Genomic DNA, 23,401 nt, shown 5'->3' with positions numbered 1-23,401 from the left:
CTTCTTGAAAAGCAAACCGCTCCCACCCGCTCGTCCTTTGCAACAGTGCTGAGGCCAGGGGGGTCTGCGGCAGGGCGAGCCCTGGCTGGGTGTTCCGCACGGCGCGCAGCGGCGGGGCTGCCCAGCAGGGGAAGCCCGTCCTGGAGCGCGGGGCGCTGGCGGCTGCCGGAGGCGGTGGCTGGGACGCGGCGCGGCTGCCGCAGGGGAGCGACGGCGGCGGCGGCGGGCGCGAGGGGCGGGGCACACTCCGCAACTTCGGCCGCGGCGGCCCCGGCGCTCTCGGTCCCCGCGCGCGTCGCTGCGGGGCTGCGGGGCTGCGGGGCTGCGGGGCTGCGGGGCGGCCAGCCCGGCCCGGGTCGGCTCGCCCCCCTGCGCCTCCCGCGTGCCCGTCGGGGACCGCTGGCGCCTCCCGCGGGGAGTCCTCGCCCACGCGTCGCCCGCAGCGGCCGGGGGGACCCTGGGACGTGCGGGGTCGCGAGGCCCAGCCGGGCGCCCCCCAGTGGCCAGCGCCGGAGCCCATGGCTGGGCCGCGCGGAGCCGAGCGGGCAAGGTGAATCCAGCCCCGGGGCCGGCTGCCGGAGCGCTTGGCGGGGGCGCCGGCTCCATGGGCAGCGGCGCTAGGCATGATGATGGAAGTTAACAGCAGCGGCCACCCCGACCTCTACGGCCATCTCCGCTCGCTCATCCTGCCGGAGGTGGGGCGCAGGCTGCAGGACCTGAGCCCCGACGGTGGCGCCCACCCTGTGGTGAGCTCCTGGATGCCGCACCTGCTGAGCGGCTTCCCAGAGGTGACAGCTAGCCCGGCGCCCACCTGGGACGCGCCCCCGGACAATGCCTCCGGCTGCGGGGAGCAGATCAACTATGGCAGAGTGGAGAAAGTTGTGATCGGCTCCATCCTGACGCTCATCACGCTGCTGACGATCGCGGGCAACTGCCTGGTGGTGATCTCCGTGTGCTTCGTCAAGAAGCTCCGCCAGCCCTCCAACTACCTGATTGTGTCCCTGGCGCTGGCTGACCTCTCGGTGGCCGTGGCGGTCATGCCTTTCGTTAGTGTCACCGACCTCATTGGGGGCAAGTGGATCTTCGGCCACTTCTTCTGCAACGTCTTCATCGCCATGGACGTCATGTGCTGCACAGCCTCGATCATGACCCTGTGCGTGATCAGCATCGACAGGTAAGGGACAGGCCGCCCCGTCCCAGGCTCTGCTGGGGATGTTCAGGGAGCTGAGCTCGCGCCAGCTTTTCCTGGGAGGATCGATCAAGCTAGACTTCACGGCGGGAAGAAGGGCTGAGCTTAAAATACAACCCCTCACCCATCGCCCCTGCACCAACCAAGCAACTTCAGGCGCAGGCTAAAGGCAAACCTAAAAAGAAACCTTGAAATGTTTCTGGTTTAGTGTAGTAATGATTCTAAGACCAGACTTTTAAAAGTACTAGCAATTCCACCAGGGGGTCCCGTTGTTGCTTGTTTCTTTTTGGGGGGGAAGTGTGTGTGAGAAATTGGTTTGATGTTCTCTAGCTTGACAAACCGCTGCTGTGATCCATAAAATCGTTTCTCTCTTTAAGAAATCAGTCAGAAGGGAAAAGGCACGGTGCTTCCCAGATTTTAGGAGCTCCTCTGAGGATGAAGAAAGGCCCTTGAATGGTCCTAGTATTGGGATCTTAAATGCTGCACTCTTATGACATGCTAATTCTGAATCTTGTTCTCGTGGAAGTCTGGCTTCAGTGTTTGGCCATGCTGTCGGTCTCCTGCAAGCTTACCGACTGGAGCCTTGCTCCTGTCTTAAAGGTTGGTTCTAGTCTTTCGTCATATCTCCTGGGGAATCTAGGAATATAATATCGAGAACTCCCCCAGTGGAGTACTTGAAGCAGAGGTTGACCATCTGTCAGGGATGCTGGGGAAAGAGAAAAAGAAATGCCTGCCGCTCTGGGTGTCATCATCATAGAGTAGGAGAATCCCTGGAGTTTCTTCAGACTCTGAGAATACAGAATTTTGATGGAGCTGTTCTTTGGCCTTAAACATATGCAAACGACAAACTTGAAGTATGGTTTCAATACTCCTTGGCTACAGAACAGTTCTGTTTCCTTTGGGATTGAAATATTAAGCCTTAATATCCATACTTGGAATTCTGCTGGTGATTTCAACCCAGCACAAAACTATACCCTGTTGTGTTTAATGATAGAGAGAAATAGTGGCTGATTTTCTTAGTTGGACCCGCAGAACCTTTCTTTATATGTGTAGCGCTTTCAGCTTGGGGAGAATAATTGATACCTCTGCATTTACAATGACAGTGCCTCAGAGGATGGATTGGCGTGTAACTGAGATTTCCTTCCATTTTTCCTCCCTGAAAACATCGCAATGTGTGGTTTGTTATGTTTAAAATGGTCTTCTATTTTGCTTTGTGACCGAAGTTTATAATTACTAAATAAAAGGGTACAATACTAAAAGGAATGTTTGTCAAGAAAAAGAAACACATTGTAGTCATATTTAGGTAGTGATTTAAATTTTTTTTTTTAAATGATACTGCCAGTTTATGTGTCATGCCAGGAGCTTCTGACAGCAAACAAGGAATTATTTTAAGACTGGAGCATGAACTGCCTCTGTGAGAATATTGGCACCAGGCTTGGCAGCTGAAGTTCTGAATTACTGTAGTTAAAAGTGACAAAAACATATGCATTTACAGTCTGGCTATGACAACAGGAATTTGGAGAGTGCACTCAATACACATAATAAGTATATCCATGAATGACATTCCCAGACACCGACTGCTCAGCCAACCAAAACAGTTCTCCCATGAATGGAGTCCTTGCAAATGGACCTACGTGTCATAAAACAGGTATCATCTTTGATTGCAAGTGATGTCTTTCTAACCCTTTCTTCATCTCATAGTTGGAAAGTGATAAACAGCACCTTGCGCTAAATTGTCAGCCTGTGCTTCTGTTGCTGAGGGCACATTCAGATTTGGCTGAGCCCACTCTGTGATTCCTGTACTTGGGTTAAAGGCATCTGTGGGCACATGCAATTTAGTACTAACAGGAATGTTCTGAGTACAGAGCAAAGGTTAATTCTTCTTGGCAAGATTCTCAGCTTTTTATTAATTATATCCCTGGGATTGTTACAAATTATGGCAATATAGGCACATCTTGTATATTTTGTTTCCCCAAGAATTGACCTGTTGAGGTTGGTGATTTTTCCCTAAATAAAATTTCAGGTCTGCCTATTATTCCTTTAGATAAAATGAAAAATTGATAAATTGATAGAAATATTGATTTTTCTCCCAAGAACCTCCAAGGTTAGAAGTTGGAAGAAGATGCATTTATAACTAAGGTGAATTATTTCAGGAAAAGGTCATTTCTTCAGCTCTGTTATAGAACCTGCCACATGACACAAAATGTACCATCAAAACAATATATTCTTCTTTCAGTCTCTGAGGATCTTAAACTAGGTGACATTGTGCTGTGTACTGGACAACCAAGAATGAGTAGGATCACGCCTTTTAGCGCACACGACACCATTGTATGAATTTGGATATCTGTTGGACATTCGACCTGGCTAAAGTAAAACCTGAAAACTTTCTTCACCATGTCCTAACATGTTGGGCTCTTTCCCAACTCTGTCTAGTGCAAAACCATATTGTTTTCTAAAGGCCTCAGATTTTCCATCCTGCATCTCTTTCAGAGAATGACTCCTGTTCATTAAAAAAAAAAAAAAAGAAAAAAAAGTAGCAACCATTAGATTACAAAACTCTCCTTCCATCCCATCCCTCTCAAAGACTTGGCTTTTTATTCATGCATCTACTTTGATCTGTCTTTGGCTTTTCTTCTCTACTAGGTCAACTTCCATCTTCCATCTTTACAAACACCTCATTTTTGGACTTATCTGCTTTTCTAGCTTTTTTATTTTATTATTTATTGGATATTTTCTTTATTTACATTTCAAATGTTATCCCCTTTCCCAGTTTCTCTCTCTCCTGGAAACAAAACCCTCATAGAAGCAGGGGGAGGGAGGATGTGATAGGGTTTTTCCTATTTTTTATACCACTAAATGGTTATGCTTAAAGAGCTGTGTCCATAACTGTATTTTCTTCTTTACCATCCAGCTTATGAGTTCTATATTACCAGGGCCAATGTAATATTCAAACTCATCTTTTTAATTTCCTTTTGCCCACCCCCATTCATTTCCAATAAAGGATCTAGAATGGTTAATTATTATTAATTATTATTATAGTAAACATAAATTTATTAAAGAAAAGGAACACATGAAAGGTAAAGTTTTGTTGTCTTATAAAGCTCTTTTGTATCTTTCCTAGATAGTTTCTGTAATGAAGTCCGATAGTCAAGGGTGACCTCAAAGTTGCTGTGTAGCCCCTGAGTGGCCTTGGATCCTCCTGCTTCTGTCTCCCAAGTGCTTGGGTTTTAAGCATGTGTCACCACACCTAACTTCAAATTACCTAATATATAGAGTTTTAAAACATGTAAAATAAACTTGATTTGTTGTTTTTTGAGCATATACAAGATATAGAAATATTTTAAAAATGTAGCTGATATATAGTGGCACATGCCTTTTAATCCCAGAAATCGGGGGTCAGAAACAGGTGGATCTCTAAGAGTTTGGGGCTAGCCTGGTCTATAGAGGGAGTTCCAAGACAGCCAGAGCTACACAGTGAAACCATGTCTTGGAAAAAATAAAGATGCAGAAGTATAAAACAGTACAGAGGCTTGATGGACATTCAGTTCAGGAAAGAGGTTACCTTGGGTGGAACCCATCAGGAATCAACACGCATCAATTTTATTAAGCTTTTCTAATGCCTCAGAGGTAGATACAATCTAATTTGTGCAGCTTTTCATACATTTGAAATGTATTTTAAATACATTAAGATATAGAACATATAGACCAGTGCACATCCTAAGTGCTGAGCATGGTAACTAGCAGCATATTTTTATAGTCAACAGAATGAAAAAGAACACAGCCAACCTCACAGAGGTCCTTGTCCCTCTCTCTTCACAATGCACATTGTAACCTCGGTTAGGTGCTCAGGAGAGAATGAATAAAGAGTAAATTGCCGAATTGTTTTCCTAAGGAAGCCAATAACCTGACTTTTAGCTTCATAATTTTGCTTGACTAGAACTTTTAGAAAAGTAGAAGTGAAAATGTATAGTCTATGCTCTTTTCTGTTGTTTTATTTTGTTTGTGACAAAGTGTGATTCTGTGGCTCTGGATGGCAAAGTCCTCCTGACTCACACATCATAGTGCAGGGATGATAGGCATGTATCACCATGCTCAGCTCTAGCACACACACCTTGGAATCCTTCTTATGTTCATCGTAATGCCCATAAGATTCATCTATAGTTTTTAATCTATTAGTGATTCACTTACTTTTATTTCTAAGTTGTATCACATTGTACAACACAATCATTATATATACATATGTAATATATATTACTAATAATAATTTATACATGCTACTATGTATAAAGCTACTCTGAAGGTTGATTGCTCATCAAGTCACTCTGCAAACCTTGTATTAGTTATTTTTTGGTTGCTGTAGTAAAATACCATGCCCAAGGCAACTTACAGAAGGAATGGTTTATTTGGGTTTATGGTTCTGGAGGGATAAGAGTCCATCATCGTGGCATGGAAGCATGGCAGGCATAGTGACTAGAGAAGCAAGCTGAGGTCTCACATCCTGAACTACTCAGGAAGCTGAGAAAGCAAGCCTGAAATGATGAGGGTTTTAAATTCTCCAAGCCAGTGACACACTTCCTCCAACAAAGCCATACCTCCTAATCCTCCCCAATCCATTCTGCCAGCTGGAAGCCAATAATTCAACTGCCCAAGATCCAATAGATGCAAAGCAGACATATTGAGGGGTTGATTCTTTTAATTCCATTAAGGAATGAGATATGTATTACTTTTCTCATTATAGTGACAAGATATTTGATAAGAAGCAACTCAAAGTAGAATAGGTTTATTTTGGCTTAAGTTTGAGTGTGTGGCCCATCACAACAGGGAAGGCATTCGGCAGGACATAACGTGACTATTTCTATTGTTTTCACAGTAAGGAAGTAGAGAGAGATGGATATGGTCACATTACTTTCTCTTTGTAATTCAGTCCTGGACACTAGTCATGATACAGTCATGATGTAATGTTGCCTACATTGATGGTGGGTCTTCCTTTTTCAGTCAAACCTTTCTGGAAACATTCTTACAGACACACTCAGAGGTGAAGCTTCATTCAGTCAAGTTGACAATGAAGATAACCATCAAATATACCTTTCTAATTCAACATCCAAATATATCACTTAAATGGTAACATTCTACTCTTGACTCTTAAGGACTAATTTTCATTTCAATGCAAAATAGTTTAATCCTTCTCTAAAAGTCTTTTTTTTAAAAATTTATTTTATTTATTTTATGTGTACGAGTACACTATAGCTGTGAATCATCATGTGTGTGGCTGCTGTTGAACTCAGGACCTCTGCCGGCCTGCTTGCTCTGGCCAGCTCCCTCCAGTGTAATTCACTGCAGCTGTCTTCAGACGCACCAGAAGAGGGCGTCAGATCTCATTACGGGTGGTTGTGAGCCACCATGTGGTTGCTGGGATCCGAACTTTCAGGACCTTTAGAAGAGCAGTCAGTGCTCTTACCCGCTGAGCCATCTCACCAGCCCCTCTAAAAGTCTTTATAGACTTAATAGTTTCAACACTGTTTAGAAGTCCATAGTCTGTTCTGAAATTCAAAGGCATGTCTTAACTAAGATTGCCTATAAACAAAAAACAACAACTACAAATAATGTGAATGCTTTCAGTATACAATGGTAGAGAATAAACATTTACATGCCAAAAGGAAGGAATGAGAGGATAGTAAGGACCAGAACCAGACCAAGGATCAGATCAAAACAAGATTAAAACCCTGTGGTTGTTTGAGGGCAAACACCACACCCATATCTGCCATTTGGGACTCACGATGGAATCACCTGGGCTCCAACAGCCATATGTAGTTCTGCTCCTCCAGTTATGGTGCAAATAGCATGGATAGACTCTTTCTTTAGTCTGGGGAGAGGAGGGCAGCTCCACTCTGTGATTTTAGCTTTACTTGGTAGATGTCCCAATGTTTCTGGCATCTCTGAAATACTGGAATTTCTATTTCAACTTAAGTTTAACTTTCCCAGCTCGATGAAATTGTCTTCTAGGCTTTCTTGGGGCAGGATCCAACTTTGCTACACATTGCCTCCCAGCCTCCTTTGCTTTCTGGAACCTTAGTGAAGGCCTTCAAGACCCCATTCCCTCTTGTATCTTTCATGCCTTAAAAATCAATATTGGGTATAAGACAGTGCCTCTTGAGGTGTAGCCTGGACCCCTTGGACCATAACTGCTGCAGCCCCTGCATGCCTTTCAGGCTGACCCTGGGAAAACACTTCCAAAGATGGCCATTTTAGAACAGAAAATCCCTTGTGATGCCGGGTAGTAGTGATGAATGCCTTTAATCCCAGCACTTGGGAGGCAGAGGCAGGCAGATTTCTGAGTTTGAGGCCAGCCTGGTCTACAGAGTGAGTTCCCCGGGACAGCCAGGGCTACACACACAGAAACCCACAGAAACCCTGTCTTGAAAAACCAACCCCCCCCAAAAAAAATCCCTTGTCTCTTCAGTCTCTGATCTTTTGTTTATATTTGAATTATTACAATGCATTATTCAGTGGAGGAGGCTTACCTTCAGAGCACCTTTTTGTCATCTTAGTGCTGAGGGTGAGTTTTCCCTTTGTGACACTAACTACATCAACAGTTAACAACTTATTTTTCTCAGTACCCCCTCCCCCATTTTCAAAACTTTCACCCATCCCCTGCTCCTTTCCACACCAAATTGCACATACTTCCCCCCGCCCCATATCTTTCTGTTTCATTTGCTTTCTCTCGCTAGAGACCTGGATAAGAACAGTAACTGATAACCATGTCTCGGTCTGTTAGCCTGTCTTGAAATTTCCTCTGCCAAACAAATTAGTTGATTACTTTAAAATTTGTCCTCATTCACAGTCTCAGGGCACAGGCAGAATGCCATCAGACTCTTTGCAAGAATACAATACGAGTGACCTCTAGCCTAGATCCTGATAGAATCCTTGTTGTACTCTGAAACCTCATGACCTGAGGCATCCACTGACCACAGGTCTCTTTCCATTCCAGCCTTCCAGACTCTTACTAGAGTGGTTCACTGAGCTCTATTTACAGCCTGCTATGGCTTCTGTAGCTCTAAGCTCCAGACTCTTCCATTCTCTCCCTGCAGATTAGTTCTAAGACCTCGAAACTAGGATAAATTTATCATGGCAATAGTTGTACTCCTGATACCAAGTTCCTGTTAGGCGTGTTTCTCATTGCTATGGCCAAAAACTTGAAGATAAGCAATTTAAAGGGGGAATTGCTTTATTTCAAGACAAAGTCTCTCATGAAAGCCAGAGCTCACCAACTGGCTAGGCTGGCCAGTAAGCCCCAGGGATGCACCTATCTCTTCCTTCCTAGTAGGACTGCAGACACCTGCCACCACACCTGGCTTTTCTTTACCTAGGTGCTAGGGATCTGAACTCAGTTCCTTGGATTTATTTCACAAGCAACATCCCTAACTGAGCCATCTCCCCATCCCTGAGAGTTGGTTTGGTTTGAGGGGATATAATTCACTGTAGTGTGAAAATCATGCTTGAAGTATTGTGATACATCTGGTGGCCTATGTTCAGTCAGGGAATAGATAGGGACGTTGGTACTCAGCTCATCTTCCTTGCTTTGTGTGTGTGTGTGTGTTTTCAAAATAAACTCCAGCGTATTAGCCCATGATATGGTGCTGACTACATGCAGGGAATCTTTCCTTTTCAGTTAAAGTTTCCTGGAAACGCCTTCTTGGCACAATCAGAAAACGTTTCCATGGTGATTTTAAATCCAATCACAACTGAAGGTGATTGTGAACCATCACAGGCCGTCCCTGTAATTCGTGCTTTGCTGATGAAGTGTTGCCACTGGCAGACGCCCCTTGCTAGGATGTAGCTTTCCTAGGAGTTCAGCTCAGAGATTTGGATGTTCTCAGTGACTTCTCCCTCTGACTTATATTTTGGTCTCTTGAGAACTGTGAGCCTGTCAAAGTTCCCACTGAAAACTTTTAGAACGGGAGCTTTTGGGCTTCTTAACCTCCCGCTCTTCTCAGTTCCAGAATCCAGCAAATGTCATGAGTGGAGTGCTAGATTACTGCTTGCCTTGTCTTCTGGACCTCCCTTCTCGCTGGGATCTTGGCCTCTCAAGTCTCTAATTTTTGTCTGGTCCCAGACAATTGCCAAAAGCTCTTCTGGTGTTCTTGACTCTTAAAAGCATCTCCGCATGTAAGCTCTTTCTTGGATCCTCAGCCTTTTAGGCCTGACCCAGTTTTGGCTAATGACCCAAGGGGATTTAACCATACCTTCCTGTCATCTGTACTGGTTTTAGAGTTCCAAGAGCTCTGCGATACCTACAAGAAGGTGTGTGTGCATGCTGTGTGTTATATCAAGCTTTTTATAGTTGCTTTAAGTGGAATCATTGGTCTGAAACATCCGAAAACCTCATTACAGCTAGAAGTGAGCGCGCACCTGAAATAGTTTAAACATACAAATATAGAAACAACATCATGTAAATTTCTTGCTTAAAACCCATCGTTGGCTTTCACGCTGCTTGGAATGAAATTAAAACCTTACTATCACCTGTACAAGGGTCTTGATTTGTCCCTGTCTCACTTTTCCACATCTTTGCACTATTATATCTTGTTCTCTACATTCTGGTCATATTGATCTTTTGTTTGCTTGTTTGTTTGTGTTTTTTTTTCCCCATGATACCAAATGCTTTCCTCTATCAGCCCTACTCCAAGAAAAACCATTAAATAATATCCAGTCATATTCTGTAAAACAACATTTTTATAAATGTTTTTTAACCTTTTAAAATTTTATGTGGATGGGTGTCCTACCTACATGTGTGTCTGTACACCATGTGTTTGTTAGATCACATGGGACTGGAGTTATTTATAGACATTTGTGAGCTGCCATGTGGTTACTTGGAATTGAACCCAGGTCTTCTGAAAAGCAACCAATGCCTTTAATCCTTGAGCCATCTCTCCAGTCTCTCATAACATTTCAATCAGTGGTGAACTGCATGTGCAATTTTAGTCTCATAAAATTATATCACCTAGTAATATGCTATTTTAATTTGGGCATATACTGTGTTTCCATGATGGTAAAATTGACTGACAATGGGCTGCTCGGGCTGTATCTCCAGTCTCTACCGCTAAGCAGCGCTTGCCTGTATTTGTGAAACCAATTTCATACTGAAGTTCCATTCACTAATGAGTGATTTCTGTTCTACTTATTTGCCTTTGAAATAGGATCTTGCAACACAGTTTAGTCTTTGAACTGGTGACCCACAGGCCTCAACCTCTCAAGCGCTGAGACTACAGGCATATACTACCACATTGTGTAACAGTCAACTTTGATCTTAAGTTTAGAAAGCTTAAAAATAAGAAATGTTCAACTCTCCAGATAAGCAACACTTACAGTGTCTGAAAAAATTCTAACTGTTGGCAAAAAGGAGGAGTAAGCGAACTTTCGTAGGTGAGTGGTGTGACTGTAAACCGACGAACCACTGAACTTGTTCACTCTTGCCACGAGTCATGGAGGGCACACATACACCATGCCTTTGTTGCTTCACCTCAAGTGTATACAAGAGAGACTGTTGTGTACCAAAAAGGATTCTATAAAATGCTTATAGTACTCACCAACTTAAAACTCCTGCGCTTGAGATGATTAATTCACATGTATGGTAGAATGAGTAAATAGATTGTGATATATATATATATATATATGTATATATATACACACACACACACACATATATACACATATATATGTATATATATGTGATATGTGATATATGCATATATGTAAATTGTGGTATATATGTATGTGTGTATGTGTGTGTGATAGGTAATATATGCATATATATAAATTGTGGTATATATGTATGTGTGTGTTATATAAATTGTGGTATATATACATATATATGATATGGTGTATATGTGTGAATAGATTGACTATAAAGCAGAACTACTTAGAGAGCTTACTAAAACACACAGTGCTGATTAAATTAAATTTTAGGTGTCACATCATTTTAACAATGAATATTGTAGGGTCACATACGTAATGCTGACCAGAAGGAATGAAGTACAAAAGAAGAAATATATGTGATTCCATGCACAATGAAAGTAAGCAATAGATAACATGGTGTAGAGGTGTGTATTATCAGTAACTTAAATAAAGAAGGAATGTAGCTAAGGAGAAAAAGGATCATCATTTCTAAGTGGGAAAGAGATTGTGACCCAAGTGACATGCTTCCGGGGTAGCGTGGCGCTCTTTCTTGACCGGAGTTGTAATTAGAGTTTAAAGTGATTATTAAAGCATCCACATATACTTTAGGCATTTCCTAGCACAAACACATCATTTATTTTGTAGCAAAAGAAACAGAAGTGTATATTGATGACAACTTGTGAAGTGCATTTTTTGGCTCTCTTCAGATATATGATTAGTCTGAGCAGGTGCAGTTATTGTTTAAGAACCGTCAGCAGTCCCTTGTCTCTAGCTCCATATTGGAAGCAGGGGTCATCTTTGGGTTGTTCACAGTTACAGGAAGTCATCTGGTGCTTTTCCAAGAGCCACCGTGTTTAGGTCTGACTGGTGTCTGGCCTCTTTGCCAGGTGCTATGACTCATTGCCTTCCATGATCTGAGTTCTGCTGTTGGCGTTGGTTCTGCTGTGATCAGCAGTGCAGGGGCATTCTGGCCTCCCAGGATCGTCTTTCTCTTTGAAGGAAGTCATTCTTGCTCAGCTCTTATATTAATTTGCAGCTTGTACAGATATTTTAAGAATTGTTGGAATCTTCTAGCTTTGCTAAGGAAAGATGAGAGAGAAGAGACAGACTCCCTTGTTCTTTTGGAAGGTAACACTTCCCACAAGCAGCTTTCATTTTTATTTTTTTTTTAATCGACAGGACTGCTTTTGTTTTACATAGACCACTTCCACTTACAAAATCTCCTCTCACCCTCTCTGCTTCATTATGAGAGGGTTGTTCTTCTCCCTGTGTGCTGTTACAGGAGCCAAAGGCTTGGAGAGTGCAGGCGACTTGTCTAAGGATATACAGTTTATAGCGATGGAACTATGTTCAAACCAATTCAAGACATGCACATATACATGTTTATGCTATATATCTGTTTATATATTTTGTAATATTTATATACAACATAACATGTCATTATATATAACATTTTATTGTGTATTGTTATATATTGTATAGCACATCAATTATATATAACATGTGTTTTATATATTTGTTATAAAATGTTATATATATGTGTGTGTTATATATAAACATATAAATATATGTTTGTGGGATATAACAGGAAAATACATTTATAAAATATAATAGAAATTGGGATATGGGTTAATGGTGGGGGTAAAACTTGTCTTAGGTTGCAATCAAAATGTAGAATTAGATTGGTGGTGGAAATTCCAGAAAGAATCCTAGGCAAAGGGAAAGCACTTATGATAGAGGCTCTAACTTAGTGTGTGAGTGAGCCCAGAGAGGAGAGCAGGGAGGCCTTCTAAGTGAAGGGATAGTAAGGAAGACGCCTAACTTAGGAAGAGTTTGCCCCTTATTGCTGATTCTGCAGTTGCTTTTCCCACTCGACCTTCTCCTTCCTTTTTAGTTTAGCCTGCCCTTACCCAGGCTATGGCTTCCTAGAATAAAGGCCATTTCCTAGCTTCTCTTGCAGTCAGGTGTGGCTGTGTTACTCTATTTTGGTCCAAAAGATTCTAATAGAGCTATTAATGTTTTGGCTTTCTGATAACATCCCTCAAGACAATTAGCACAAATGCCTCCACCTTTGTCTTCTCTCCCTTCTTGTTGCCTAGAGTAGGAGCCTGGTGAGGTCTGGTCACTTTGGTGAAGGGCTGTGCTTTAGAAGGAGGAGGAGTATGAAGGACGGGTATTCTGGCTCCAGCATAAGGAATGTTGGAGCCCTTAACTTCTTACTGATTAGCTGCTACCACTATGCTGTTTATTACATGATTCAACTCAGTCTGAAATACCACATCTAACTACTGATTTCTTCCCCAACTTGACTGTTCTTCCTACAAATGTTTCCACATTTCCTCAAACCTCAGTGTAGATATGTCATTCTCCTTTGTAAATATTTCAGATATAATGTACCAGTTTATAGGTGTTCCTTGTTACTGAAGTTTATAGGTACGGAACAGTAACCAATGGTATCACATTGAGTCTTCTTAGCATCCTTGTAAAGTGTCTTCATTAAGTATCTGACATCCAATGTCTCTTCTGATCAAAAGTGAGCATGGCATGTATGACCGCTTCCAAGACTTCTGTAGGTGAGGATGCCAAGGAAACTCATGTACATTGCATATAGGAGAAACTGTCTGATTTCAAAGCTCATTGGCTCCTTTACATCGTCATAGCCATTGCCTACTATGTGGCTGTTAAGCATTACTGGAATCCCCAGACTTAAATAGTCTCAGATCACTTTGTACTTTTTCCTTCTAACAGTCATGTCAACTTGTAATTAAAGCATTGAGAAATCCACTGTAATGAAGTCATGATTCATGAGCTCATCTGTACCGTCTACAATGGAAGGAGCTGGGCTAGTCTGGCTAGAAATTGCATTTCTAGTTCTCAGCAAAGTCTTTGGGTTATAGTAAGTAAGTGTTGAACTATCTTTGTGGATTGATTGAGGGAAAAGGGGAAGGAGGGAGGGAGGGAGGAAGCAAGGAATGGTCTCTCACATTCCAGATACATCTGGGCCTAACTTCTCATTCTCCAATGTCTACAGAACATTCCTCTTGGTGAATGTGGAATTTACTTGGGAAACCAAATTAGAATGAAAGAGATTGTGGGGGAGAACAGAAACAAAGTGTAGGCAGTGCTAACACCAGGGAAAGGCCTCCCCAAGGCACTGTATGCTGGTGAGTCATTGATGGCTCTCTGCACCTGTGGAACACAGACATTAACAAGTTGCCAGTACTATGAAAGCCTTAGCAACTGAGATGGCTTTCACCGTCGTTGCTGTAGATCAGACAAGATTAAATGGAATTTCCAAACCTTTCCCTTTCAGTGAATCAACACGTTTTCAATTAAGCTCATGAACCTCATAAAGAAAAGTCATAGTTATTAGGTATGAAGGCAATGCCTGAGTAGATCAGTAGTGAGTAAAAGTACCATTTATTGAATGTGTACTGTATACCAAGCCCAATGACAGGAGACTTACATGGTTCCTTTTTTTAATCCCTTTCATGATTCTGATTTTTTTTTTATACTGAACTCAAACCTCTCTAAGGTGAAGAAGAGAAGTACATTATTTAGCCATAAAGGGTAATTTTTTTTCCCTAGGGATATGTGGAAAGAAGCACTTGCAAAGGGTGTATGTATATTTGTATGTGCTTTGACACCTGGTCTTTTGAACCGTCTGCAGGTCCTTTGATATTGGCATTGTGAACACAATCTGTTAACCCTGTCAACCACAGAACATTTTCTCTTCCTTTTCAAACAAGATGATGAAGATATTAATAATAACAGCTGTAATTATAGTGCTGGCATAATTCCTTAGTGTTATATCTGAAACCCTTTGGGCTGACTGACTGTATTTCAGGGTTCTGAATTTTTTTGGAATTTAGAAATGCAATTCAGTAAATGTAGATTACATAGCTGCTGGGACAATTAATTATGAGTTGTCTTGATTATATTAAGACATACCCATGTAAATGCTAAAACACTCCCTACCCTGGGGGGAGAAAAGCTAAAGTCTAGAAAAATAGTTAATAGTAATATTAAAAATTCAAAAATGGTAATATCAGCTCACATTATATTTTTCTGCCACAGAAGCTTACTGGAAACTCAGTAGGAAAGAAATTCCTTTTCCAAGTACACCTGTGTCCAAATTCCTGGAACCTGTACACATGTGACTGTGCATCATAAAAGGGCTGGGGGAAGTGAGGGAGCAGGTAGAATCAAGGTTTCCAGCCAGTTGACTTGACAGTTGGGGAATTCTGGGTTGCCTGACTACACCCAATATAATCATAAGAATCTTTAAACGTGCAAGAGATGGGTGAGGGTGTTAGAGAAAGAAGTGAGACAATGGTGTGGCTCTTGTATTGGTATTCCCTGGGAGGACAACCCACCACTGCCAGCTTCGAAGATGGAAGGGACCACATGCCAAGGGATGGAAGTAGCTTGCGGAAGTCAGAAAAAAGGAGGAGGAAACAGGTTATTCTTGAGTCTTGAAAGGACTGCAGCCTTCTAATGCCAGCTCAGTGTTAGCCAAGGAAGGTGCCCATCACACATAGAATCTGAATAACTACTGAATAATAAGCTCACATTGCTGTTATTTGCTAAGTTTGTGGCAATAGGGAATTGGATACTGTCAGTTTAAGAGAAAGATCTACTTTCAGACCTTTTTGGGTGTCAAGTTTATAGATCAGAGTCCTGGGGATTGAAATTAGTTTTAACCTATGGTAGGTAGGCTCTGCTGCAATGACTTAGTCCTCTCAGGAGCCCCAAGTGACTTTTGTTAGTTCCTTCTCTATTCTTATTCCATTAATTTATTTAATCACTTTGCATCCCTGATTGCAGCCTCCCCCTCTCCCTCTGTGCACCCCCTCTCACAGCTCCTCCCCCATCCCTTCTCCTCTGAGAAGGGGGAGGCCCCCCTGGGTACCAACCCATTCTGGCACATCAAGTTACTACAGGAATAGGCACATCATCTCCCACTGAGGCCAGACAAGTCAGCCTCGTTAGAGGAACAGGATCCACAGGCAGACCACAGAGTTAGGGTAAAACCCCCACTCCAGTTGTTGGGGGGGTCTGCATGAAGACTGAGCAGCACATCTGCTACCTATGTGCAGGGGAAGGGGCCTAGGACCATCCTGTTCTCACTCTTTGGTTGGTGGTTCAGTCTCTGGGAGCCCCAAAGGATCCTGGTTAGTTGACTCTGTTGGTTGTCTTGTGGAATAGCTCAGGAGGTTAGTGAACATTCCTAAGGTTTCACAACTAATGTAGGGAAACCTGGGATTTGAAGCCATTGGTGTTTTGGGTGAAGGAGTGGGCATCAATGCTCAGGATTATCTAGGCTCTTGTGTGTGCTAGTCTGAACTATATACCCCTTAGCCTTCCTGTAAGACACAAGATACTTATCTATAAAACTGATAACTAAAGCTTCATTTTTCAGGTTTGATAAACTGGGTGGCATGTGGAAAATTGTTTACCAAAGGCCTTGTTCATAGTGAGTGCTGATATGTTAACCATTTCTATTGTTAGTATTATTGTGTTAAAGTATGCATTTCTATTTAACAGGGAGTCCATTGCTGGGCACCGAAGAATTGGATCTCTAAGGAAATATTGAACAGTCCTAGTAAGTTGAAACTTGTAGGATAAAAACATAAGATAACCTGTGCCTTTGTCATCAAGACCCCCTTTTCTGGTTGGCTTATGTGGAGTGTTAGAGGCTCAGGATTCTTGGATGCATCTCAAAGTCTTTGCATATAGTTGCACTTAGCATCTGGAAACAGCAGTGAGGCTAGTTTATTCCAACAAGCTGGGAATCCTCTACTTGTTTATATTGGCAAGCTTTTGGGATAGGGTTAAGATGGGATCACTGTGGGATACTAGACCCAGTCCTTCACAGGTTCAAGGAACAAAGTCAGTGATGAACTCTAATAGGGATTATGTGTGTGTGAGTAAGAGAAAGACAGACAGAGAGAGAGAGACTGAGAGACAGAGAGATAGATACAGAGACATATCCATACAGAGACAGAGATGCAGAGAGCAAGGAAGGAGAGATAGCGATTGAGGGAGTAAGCTAGAGGATTATTTAATAAGCAAATCTCCTCTTTGCTTACTAGGCATTTAAGTATTGAAGAGGCAAAGCTGAATAGAGACACAGAGCCAGTGTCCAGTGCTATCTAGCCAAGAGTATCAGGATCATTTTATTCACATATTAGAAATGTTGGAGCTTGAAAAACATTCAGTTGAAGACAGTGTATTACCACTAATTCCTTTGTGGAATGATTTTTCCTGAAGGGGTTATGAGTCATTTAGTTGCAAATATTTGGAATGTTTTTGTCTCTTCTATCAGTAAGAATCAGGTACTCTGTGATCTGTTTTCAAACGGGCTTTCTGTGCCTAAAGAATTCTTAAGAAGTGCTACAAAATGATGCTTCATAGGTCATACATGAGCCAAAGATTAACTCTTCTGATGTATGTTGAAGTTAGGGATGCCAGCTTTGGGATGGGAAGCTGTGGGCCTTTGGGGACGTCTATAGCTCTTCTAATCGCCTATTTACCCACTTACACTTTAATTTTCATATGGATGCTGTTCAGACACAGTTCCCACAGCATTCTGTATTGCTGAACACTGATACTTTTTACTCTTTAATAGGCATCTGGATGGATAGCCTTCTTCCTTCTGAGTGTTTCTCTCATCTGGAACATTGGGCAAAGCCATGTACTCAAGGAAGCAGTCAATATTTTGGTAGAAACATGAGTAGACTTATAGGGCATGCCCTAATCCGGTTGTAGTCAATTTGGTTCATCTGCCTCCATATTGCAGAACTTTATTTTGAGAAATGCAATTGTATATGCTTGGATTTAAAATGCCTCTGCTGTTCTCTGCAAAAGTCCTGAAAAATCTTTCTTGCTCATGAATGGATTGATTATGGTTTTACTATTGATAGCTTTCTAGTCACTACAGGTTTCTATGATGACACTGGCTTTGTTCTAAATTCCATTGGTGAAAACCTGTAAAATATCTATGAAAACATTAAGACATCCCTTCATTATTAAAGGACTTATAGGGGATTCATCTATTTACTTCTTTACCTGTATTGCTTCCCTAATCTGTATTGTTTACTCTACCATATCCTAAGCAAAACAAATGCACTATGCTCTTACATCTTATGTTGTAACAAAACAAAATGTTAGGTCCAAGTGGGACACAGAAAATTAAAATAAAGAGGCGTGCTAGAGTGGGTGATGGTGGAAGGCCTTTCTAAGGATGTAAACTGGAAAGGAAAGGGTGATGAGAATGGCTCATCTGGTAATGATTCTTTCTCCCAAGCCTTATGATACAATTTCAGTCTTTTGGCCTCACATATTGGAAGGAGAAAACTGACTTCCACAAATTTTTCTTTAAGGCACCCTCCAACTCACACACACACACACACACACACACACACACACACACACACACCCAAACAAAACAAAACAAAACTATATTTAGATGTAAAGGACAAGAAGGATCTATTCATGTGGGAAGAACATTCCAGTCAGAAAAAACAACTGTTAAAAAGACCCTGGGCCAGTGTGATTAGAAAGGAGGGACCAAAGTAAACATGAAAGCCTATGAAAGTATCATAGTGGTCATATATTATATTAGGGATTGAAGGCAGATAAAGAATTTGTATTTTATTTTCATTTACTTTAAATGTTATAGAGCCATTGGAGCCTACATTAGCAGCCTGGTTCCCACCCTAATAGTTCACTGTGGCTCCTTTATCAGTAATAACAGGGAAGAACAAGGCTGAGAACTGGAAGGTTCACTTTCAGTGGTTCAGGCAAGAGACAGCTGTAGTCTAAAATGAGTCTGTGTAGTAAAAATGGAGACAAGGAGAGGTATCCCAGGTATACTTTGAGATGCTCTGGTACATCTTGGTAGACTGGGCATGAGAGCTCATGACTTGTGCTTTTGGCTCAAGGAATTCAAGAGACAATGATGCTGATAATTGTGATGTGAGAGTAGTAGCTTCAGTAGTCAATGGAAAGAGCCGTATTTTGAATGATCTATCAATTTGTTATCAGCAAATGTTTAGACATATGATCCTAGAATTCCAGAAAGAAGTCAAGGCTAGAGATACAAGGCTAGAGGTTTGAATGTTGTGCTGGCTAGTTTTGAATGACCCCATGAGATTCACCTGTGGGCAAGCCTGTGGTTTATTTTCTTGATTGATGGTAGATGTGGAAGGGTGATGCTACATATGGGCTGGCTGGACTGGGTGCTATAAGAAGGTAAGTTGAGCAAACCATGGGAAGCAATTCAGCAAGCAGCCCCCCCTTCATGGCCTCTGCACTAGTTCCTTTCTCCAGTTCCTGCCTTGAGCTCCTGTCTTGACTTCTCCAGGTGGTAGCCTACAAGATATATGAGGAAATAAACCTTTACCCCCTCAAGTTGCCTTTGAACGATAAAGTGGTTTGAAGCCAAAAGAAGAGAAGGAGCCAACAAAGTTTAGGAAGGAATGGTTTGTGGAATATGAGAAATGCTTGGGTTGTAATGTAGAAATTAAAGGAAGGATGTTCTGGCAAAGATGGAATGTAACCAATTTACTGATGTGGAAGTCACTGGTGATCTTGACAAGGGTAGTTTCAGGGAAGTGGTGGGAGGGAGGTCCAGGAGATGGGGATGACTGCAAATGAACAAAAGAAGTAGGAAGAACCATTAGTCATAACACTTCCCAAAAGTTTAACCATCAGGCACTTATCAGAGCACCCAGATTCCAACACTGTATCTGCTGCAAATTGTTTATGCACATCTTGCAAGCAAGAACCCCAACTTCATTATTCACTTATATACCCCAAATCTCACAAGTTCTGGGCACACAGTAGGTACTTGGTCATTTTAGTTGAATGAATGGATGAGTGACCTTAGGAAAAATCCTCCTAGAATAGAAACACCTTAGGCTTGAGACCATGTCTCATATCTTAAGTCTCACATACACCAGCTGAGATGCAAATGTATTCCTGAATGAATAGATGAGTCTGGAGCATCAAATTGTAGAGTTGGGAAGGTAGGAAAACTCAAAGATGGGAGATGTTCAGACCAAGGTTCCTGGAGCAATGGGTGTGATCTAATGGGTATGAGCTCTGTTGAGACAGTAAGTGGAAGGTAAGTTGCAGGCTCTTCTAAACTTGACTGATTCCCAAACTGTAACTCTACATATCATCCCCTAAATTTAAACCTCACTCTTCATAATTATAAATACAGAGATTATATCAATAGAGAGGTCAGCCAAGGATCTGACTCTTAAAAAAACTTCTACTGATGGTCGTTATTGCACTAAGGACCAGAGTTCTCCAGTCAGTCAAGACATCTGGGATTAAATCAGATTTATCTTTATGAAAGTTTACAAGTGTAGTGGTTGTTGGGATACTGTCCCTTGGCTGGGTGTTCCCACCAAGCTTTTCTGTAGTTAGTACGGCAATATTCATTTTCTACCATCATCAAATAAAACTGTTGCTTTAATTTCTGTGTTCTCCTCACTCTTTGTCAAATGATACGACCCTTGGTGGCATATTTTTCATGTCTGTTTTCTCCTAGCTCCTATTGGCATTTGGAAGATATTTGATACACATTTGCTGGATGTGTGAGTGATTAAATAAGTCAACTAATCAAATAAGCAAATCATGACTATTTAATAAAATTTTGAGTATGGAACATATAGCCAGGCATAAATGAAGAGACGTGGAAGCCACACCATCAACGGTGACCCAGTTTGGACTTGTTGGGCCTGTTTCCTTCCCTTCACCACAGCTGCCAGCAGCATTTGTCTGTGACTTTGAAAGCACAGTTATGCTTCATATGATTTATGAAGACTGCTGATTTTATTCCCAGGATGTTCTGTCAGTAAGGTCTTCCTGTAAGGGCAGTCCGTGTAATGGGGTTTTTCCTGCATAGCTCATTGCAAGAACATCCCCAGAAGCCTTATTGGGTTAGCTTCTAAGCCTCAGAGACACAGCTTGATAGTGGAAATAGTATACCAGGAGCTTCTCTAGCATAGATCTTTCCAATATACCTGCACAACATGGGAAATCAAATGGTGAACTCATTTTATCTTCAGAACCTACCCGAACACACTGCTCACTTGGCTGAGCTGCAGACAGTTATTTATATGTGTGCACTAGCTTCTTTTTTTGATTCTTGTCTCATGGAACAGCTCTGACAACGGCTTCTACTCTAACAAATTTCTTGGAGACTGGTATATTGTCTGCAGGTGTCTCACTTGTACACAGGCTTGTAACACTCTGTGAAAATGGTCCTAAGGCCTTTCCGTCCTGGTATGTACAGCTCTTTAAAAGTATGACTTTTTTGCCTTAACATGTGAGCTCTAGGCTTGGCCTTATAAACTGCTTTGGCTTATAGACGTGATGTGACTTGAAAACAATGCCCATTTCTCCAGTTGCTGTTTTGGGGACCCTGTGATGCTAGTTACCTTGGCAAAAAGCCCGAGTTGGATAAGAGACCCATGGCTGCTTTCCTTGTCTTCCTATTGTCCATTACACGAATGAGGTTATCATAAATTATTCAGACACCAGAAGATCTATCACCTGACCACAGACATGTAAGAAAAGCCAGCGCAGATGAATCAGACCTGCATGGACTGAAACAGGGAGCCGAATAAATAGCTGGTGTCGAAGCCACAAACTTTAGAATGGTTAGTTACCCTGCAGGAGCTAATTAATGTATTTACTCTCCTGTCTCCTGAATTATTTTTCCCATATTGATTTGTACGTAGTATGGCACAATACCCATTCTACTCTCCAGATGGGTAAGTTTATGAGTCTGTCTCTCTAGGAGACCTTGCATACTCCAGTGACAGGGGCAGTGCCTGCAGGAGAGAAAAACTTGGCCTATGTAAATCCAGGCACAAGCACCCACAAATCAAAGCAAAGCCTCTCCAAGTTTTAAAAAATGGGATTAGATAGCCATAAAAGACATAAGCCAAAATAAAGCCTTTTGATAAAAGCCAAAGTTTCCTTTTCTTAACTTACATTTCTCAAATGGTGTTATGGGATGATTGATGTTTTATTTAGATATTTTCTTTTCAATGCAAAAGGCTTGCACTTGCAAAATGAACAGTTTTCCCACTGAAAGCTATTAATTTCATCTTGTCTAAGGTGATAACTCTTCAAACAAATTCATTTAATTTTTTTAAATGTGTTGCTTCAGTACAAATTGCTGATCGGTTCGTGGCATTTTGGAAATCCCTCAAGTGAAAAAGGCTTCCAAAGTTAGAATGAAGGCAGAGCAAGGTGGCTCAGGTCAACGTCATTAGCAAATTTCCAAGAATTGCTTGTTAAATAAATGCCTAATGTGAGATTAATCATAACCATTAGCAGTGATTAGCCAAACCCTGTGCTGCACCATGAACATCTTATTTAATCTACATAACAGCTCTACGTGGTAGGTTCTAATGTTCCCATTCTACAGATGATGAAAGACTTAGAGAGTTTAATCAGGGTACACAGGATAACTTGGGCCATAGAACCAAACATTATTGTGCCTTATTTTAGACCTCATTATCTTAATCCTTGAGTTTCACAGAAAAGGGGATGGGAAATATCTACTCATGATGAATCACGTGTCTTTAACGTTGCCAATCAAATAACTGATCTAACCATGGAGACTGACCTAGGGGCATGAAGTCCTTGGTTGGCAGAAGAATCATATTAATCTCTTTTTGAATCATCTTGATGTTGAGAGGGTAGGAGCTGACCTAGGTGCATGTGTGAGTCTATGCTATTCCCAGTTGCCTACGCGTTTTGCATATATTTAGGTCACATGGTCCCACAAACTATCAAACTTCCAAGAATGTAAAATGGGAAAGGGCCTGCCCTAGTTCATATCTTCACTTCCAGTCTCCACATTTCTCCAGGCTTTTCTCTTCTGGAAAACTGACCCATAGTCTGGTTTCTCGGTGGATGCTACAGCAGAAATCTCAGGGAAGGACCTGTCAGAGGGTGAAGGGAGGTTGTGCCACTGTAGGGGCAACTTGTACTTTATATGCTTCTTTTTAAACATGTTTTTATTTTGTATTTCTTATTTTCCCTAACTTTTATGGGTTCTTTGAGAATGTTGAACAATTCCCTTTGATCATATTCTCCATTCCTCCCAGATCCATTCCACTTTCCGTACACAATCTTTTTATTACTGTAGTTCTGTAGCATAACTTAAAATCTAGGAGGGTGATATATCCAGCCATTCTTTATTGTTCAGGGTTGTTTTTATTTAGTGTTTCCATATTAAATTTAAGAATATTTCAATTTCTCTGAAGATTTGCACTAAGATTTTTATGATGACTATATTGAGTCTGTAAATTGCTTTTGATAGAATTGTAATTTTACAGTGTTAAACCAAGAACATGGAAGATATTTCTATTTTCTGCTATCTTTTACCATTTCCTTTTTGGAATACAATTTTCATTGTACAAGTCTTTTCCTTCCATGGTTAGATTTATTCAAAGATTTTTTTTTTTTTTGAGAATATCACGAATGGAATTGCTTCCCTGGTGTCTTTCT

General features: G+C 41.5%; 1 protein-coding gene across 3 annotated transcripts in view; it reads left to right on the top strand.

Moving 5' to 3' along the window:
* Positions 1-243: 243 nt before the first annotated feature.
* Positions 244-23,401, top strand: part of Htr7 (5-hydroxytryptamine receptor 7) — an 83,502-nt gene continuing 60,344 nt past the window's right edge. For 2 of the 3 annotated variants that reach the window (XM_031390153.1, XM_031390154.1), the window contains exon 1: positions 244-1,174. In XM_031390153.1, coding sequence (XP_031246013.1) covers positions 624-1,174 — 551 coding nt within the window. In that variant the 5' untranslated portion in view covers positions 244-623. Of the gene's footprint in view, positions 1,175-16,404; positions 16,467-23,401 lie in introns of those variants that run through there. The other variant, XM_031390155.1, reaches the window with a different exon arrangement.

This window comes from Mastomys coucha, unplaced genomic scaffold (genome assembly GCF_008632895.1).
Source record: "Mastomys coucha isolate ucsf_1 unplaced genomic scaffold, UCSF_Mcou_1 pScaffold21, whole genome shotgun sequence".
Taxonomy (NCBI): domain Eukaryota; kingdom Metazoa; phylum Chordata; class Mammalia; order Rodentia; family Muridae; genus Mastomys; species Mastomys coucha.
The sequence above is the reverse complement of the archived record's forward strand: the minus strand, read 5'-3'. Positions and strand labels throughout refer to the sequence as shown.